This window comes from Haplochromis burtoni, unplaced genomic scaffold (assembly GCF_018398535.1).
Source record: "Haplochromis burtoni strain Fernald_Lab_line unplaced genomic scaffold, NCSU_Asbu1 Contig_1070, whole genome shotgun sequence".
Taxonomy (NCBI): domain Eukaryota; kingdom Metazoa; phylum Chordata; class Actinopteri; order Cichliformes; family Cichlidae; genus Haplochromis; species Haplochromis burtoni.
Window position 1 is genome coordinate 8,577 of NW_024583431.1, and position 5,077 is coordinate 13,653.

Sequence of the window (5,077 nt, forward strand, 5' to 3'; positions counted from 1 at the left end):
TAGGAAAATAAAATAATGACTATGAGACAGCCCTCTTACTGAAAATCTCTGTGGAGAGAATGTTTGCATGCATGCATTTGTGAAGAATGAGAGTGGAGAGTGACTATGACACGAAGGAGGCACTAAAAGAATGTCTGGCTTTAAAAATGTGTGATTTAATATAAGAAATTGTATCAAGCACATTTTAATTGACAAAAACAGTCAAAGTTCTGAAAAGGAAAAATGAAAAAATAAATATTTTATGAATTAAAGAGATTTGAAGAAATGGATGTTCATGTGAGAATAAGCTAATAATAAATTTAATTAAAGCATAAACTAAGTGGGAGCGTATTCATATGTGACTGAATGTTCATATTTGATGAAAATAACAATATGTCATGTTAAAGAATGACATAGAAAAGAAGTTTGTAAAAGACCCAAGGCACACACAGACAGTGTTGCAGGGACAGCATTCATTTATTTACATTAGCAATCACTCTTGGGATTCTGTGATGTTGCATTCACCATGTCTTCAGGTCTGTCCTCTGGTCCCAGCCGGCTACTGAAATAGAGAGCGTATGATCGCACAGTCACTCCCAGTTCGTCTGCCAGCCTCCTGGCACTACCCCCTAGAACCCACTGCACCACCCCTCCTCTGCAGCGGAGTCGCAGACCACACCCAATGCCACAAGAAGAAATTGTAATGAAGTGATTTTAAGGTTTGAAGTTTAAAACTTTGTTTTAAATCGTGTATGTGAAAAATTCACAGGAAGGGAGGATGATAAGATCTGGCTGGACATCAGGTGACTGTATGTCAACAATAGTGATTGGATGTCCAGAGAGCAATTCACCCAAAGATTAGACCTTTCAGTGTTCAGAAAAACTGTAAAAACAATCAGAAGAGCTACATCTAGTGATGTGCAATACCACTGATTTTCTTTCCGATCCGATACCAAGTAAAATCCAGGGTGGTATCGATGATACTGATTCGATACCGATACTCTGTACAAAAACTTAATGTTTCATTGTATTTCATAATACAATATAGAATTGTCTTGCCACATGTATCGCAAACTGCATCTTGGCTGTTTGTGGAGGTAAATTACATCCACACATGACTCGGTTTAGGCTCAGCCATTGTTGTGAGTGCGCATGCCAGGTGCAGTGTTGCCAACTTAGTGACTTTGTCACTATATTTAGCGAGTTTTCAGAACCCCTTAGCAATTTTTTTTCTAAAAAGCAACTAGCGACAAATCTGGTGACTTTTTCTGGTGTTATTGGATTTATTACAACTTTTTGACGTGAAAGCGCGTATCGCTCTTCTCAACAAGCAGCGGGTGCTGCTGTGGGCACCTCGCCCGTGCCAAAGCACTCACGGGCAGAGGATAGTCCACCCCCAGCTGCTATCAGGGCAGGAGATCTTCCCACCTATGCGTCCAAACTGCAAATGAATCGCGTATGAGTGAAGCCTCTGCTCCCGCACTGACTGTAACGCAATCAGTTCTTCTTTTACTGTTATGTTGTTTTGTGGATCACAAGGTTTAAAACTACTTAAACACACACACACACACACACACACACACAAAGTAACTCCACCAGAGTGCCTATTTCGAGTCACTTTTGCAGGTCCAAGGAATAAGGAATAAGGTTGGAATTGTGACATTAAAAAAAACAATAATCGCTAAAAGAAATTTAATATGTAGTTCTAAATAAATTCTAAATGCATTTAGGACGTTTTTTTACTCACTTTGTTTCTTCTTTTTTTCTCTCCTACAACATGGGTTACAATGACATTAGCATGACCAATCATGCAAATTAGGCGATGACGTCATTTAGCGACTTCTAGAGACTTTTAGAATAGCCAAAAGTGATTTTCCTTGCTGAGGAGTTGGCAACACTGGCCAGGGGCTGCGACACATTTATACAGCCGTATTTTGCATATGACTATGAAAGGCGTAAGAGGAAGTAGTTTCTTCCAATTTAGACGATCCAAATGATATAGTTTCTTTCCATTGTGTTCCTGTTAATGAAAAACTACAAATTTACTCCAAAATACTAAAATATCGATATTTTAATATGAGAATCGATTCTAGAACATAAATTACTGGGATCGGAAGAATCGATATTTCAATATCGATCCACACACCACTATCGCGTGCACTCGCGCGACCAGCACTCCTGTTTAAACACACGCAGTCACGGTGACACGTTTCTATCTCGGACCCTACGATCATTCGCACGGTTATAGAGGCGCTCTGTTTACTTACTGTTGTGCTGCTTCTCGTTCACGGGGAGGGTCTCAGGATCCCGTCAATCACCATCCAACCAAGGGGAGTTCAGACGCTATCTCACCGGCCTGGCCACAAATTCACGTTCCAGGGCTTTCTTCGGGCATCCTAGTGTCCTGGCTGTCCACAGACTTCGGTATGTCCTACCCCCTCCTCAATGAAAGGCCATTTGTTGGAGTCCGGCTCCGAAGGACCAAATAAATGTTAGGTCTGTGCTTGCAGGCCTCGCTGACTCAGAGACTCCCGTGAACAAAGCCAGACGAACAGAGATCGATTGGTTTTAAGTTGCGCAAGGGGAGCCCAGTCAGAATCTCAGAGCTGTGAGCTCTGCACCCAAACCTCAGACGACTCCAACTCTGGCCCCCTCTTGCAGTTCTTTTATTAACTCAGTGTTTACACAAACATCTCATTAATCATGCGATAGATGAAATACATATGAACATGTGTCGTGTGTGTCTGCAACAGTGAACATGTGATGTGTGTGTGTGTGTGAATGTGTCTGTGAGCATGTGATGTGATCAGTGAAACGTGAGTGTGCGTCTGTGTAGAAAACAGAGGTGAACATTCATGCTAAAGATCTAATCATCTTGCACAATGACAACCATAATGATCCACAATTCTCTAACAGAACTGTTACCTGCAACTGCAACCACCTGACCTCATTCTCCATCCTCATGTCACCAAACATTCCAAAGAAACTCTGTTTAGACATTATAACCTACATTGGAGTTGGCCTGTCCATGATTTCCTTGGTCATATGTCTCATCATTGAAGGACTCATATGGAGAAAAATAACAACGACTGAAACCTCTTATGTGCGTCATGTTGCCATAGTCAACATTACTGTCCCTCCTTATTGCAAATATTTGGTTTATAATTGGAGCGGCCATTTCAGATGCAAAAGTTTAAAAAAAAAAAACCCAGCGTGCACTGCAGCTACCTTTTTTTTAATCCATTTTTCTACCTAGCTCTGTTTTTCTGGATGTTTGCCTCAGCTTTGTTGCTGCTCTACCGTACAACTAATGTCTTTGGGGGGCTGTCTAAAGCATCTATGCTGGCCATTGGATTCTCTCTAGGCTACGGAGCTCCTCTCATCATAGCAACAGTAACTGTAGCTGCAACTGCACCTGACAACAAATATATCAGAGAAAATGTAATCTGTTGGCTCAAATGGGATGTGTCCAAAGCTCTACTGGTGTGTGATTCTTACACTGTTAATAGTGCTGATAAACCCAATTATCCTGCATGTGGTTTTCAGTTAGAGATATTTGTAATGAAAACCATTTTCACTAGCAGTCAAAAACTAATGTGTACCCTTATGGCAGCATTTTTGTTAAATATGAACAGAATGATAGAAGAAGTGCTGCCACATGCCTGGCCAGAGAGTACCAATTTGTTTATTTAGTAGTTCAATGAAAGGCTTCAGTTAAGTAAGAGTGAGGGAAAAAAATTGTGCTTACTTTCACAGTTTTGTCTTTTTAAAATAAAGAAAAACACTACATTTTTCCAAATATTTGTGGATGTTTAAGTGGCCATCCAATGAGATGACAGCGCCAGCTGCGTTAGCCTCATCTTAGATAACATCAATCAGATCATTAAAATAAGCTAAGTTTTAAAAATAACATCTGAATATTATTGATCGCTTAAAAACCCACCTGAATAGTTTTGTTATTGATTTGGCCTCTGTAGTTTGGTTTTCATATTTTCTGGTTCTTTACTCTTTCACATTCACACATTTAGCTTTTTTTTCTTTAACTGAAACTTTGTTTCTTAAGTATTTATTGTCTCTGAGCTGTTTTTCAGTTCTCAATCATTCTATCAGCTGATTCATAAGAGGATTAGTTGGCAGAATTGATTGACTAATCAGTTGACTGATCATGAAGTAACTCCAAATGTTGCCATTTTCAGATTGTTTTATTAGATTGTTTAAAAAGGAAACAATACTGAGAAACAAAGAGGTTGTTCAACATGTCAGACAGATTTTATAGAAAAGTTAAAACAGGAAACACACAACAGGTTCCATTTAATCAGGGATGAAAGATCAGCAGATGGAGGCGAGGTCAGAGGGGATCAGGTGCAGTAGAACTCTCCGGCATCAACTCTGCGTCTTTTACGACTCTGCTGCTCGAAGAACTGACGAATGTCATCAGATGTCACAACCTATCATAGAATAGTTAAATTATATCAGTTAACCTATCAGAACAGTCACAAGACACTTGACCTATCAGGTGGAAGACTCACTTTTCCTTCAGCTGCAAATCTCTGCAGGAAGTCCTTCAGCTCAGTTTTCATGTCATTGTATCCTGCAAGAAAAGTAATCAGGACTATTTAATCTGTTCATAGACTTTCTGCAGGTTCAAACATTCTTCTTACAGAGTCCACTTACAGAATTGTTAAGTTACAGTGTGAGCACCTACATAAAAGCAAAGATTTCACGTGTGCGTTAAAAGAGTACTGAGGGGGGAAAAAAACTGCGATGCGCGATACCACCACTATTGAACAGGTGATGGAGAAACAGGTTTACCTTTTAGGTGACATGAATGAGTTGAACGGAAGTTATGAATGGTTTCTGAGAGACAAATAACACTAGGATCCTTTTCTAAGTAGCTGACAGCTGGTAACTGTGCAGGGGTAGGACATTAACAGGGAAAGGGGGGCACAAAGAAATACGTTTCTTTCTTATTCTCATTTAACCCATTAAGACCTACCATAGTATGGAGCGCCAGGACTGCCATAATGAATTAATTAAATACACCATTAAATAATTAATTAAATGTGGCAATAATTAATTAAAATTGGAATTAATTAAT

At 39.7% G+C, this 5,077-nt stretch overlaps 1 protein-coding gene across 4 annotated transcripts in view; it reads right to left on the minus strand.

Annotated features, from left to right (window-relative positions):
* Positions 1-4,162: 4,162 nt before the first annotated feature.
* ubr7 (ubiquitin protein ligase E3 component n-recognin 7) overlaps positions 4,163-5,077 on the minus strand; it is a 38,483-nt gene continuing 37,568 nt past the window's right edge. For all 4 annotated transcript variants that reach the window (XM_042216478.1, XM_042216477.1, XM_014330842.2 and 1 more), the window contains 2 exons: positions 4,509-4,570; positions 4,163-4,427 (listed from right to left, as the gene is read on the minus strand). In XM_042216478.1, coding sequence (XP_042072412.1) covers positions 4,338-4,427; positions 4,509-4,570 — 152 coding nt within the window. In that variant the 3' untranslated portion in view covers positions 4,163-4,337. The remainder of the gene's footprint in view (positions 4,428-4,508; positions 4,571-5,077) is intronic.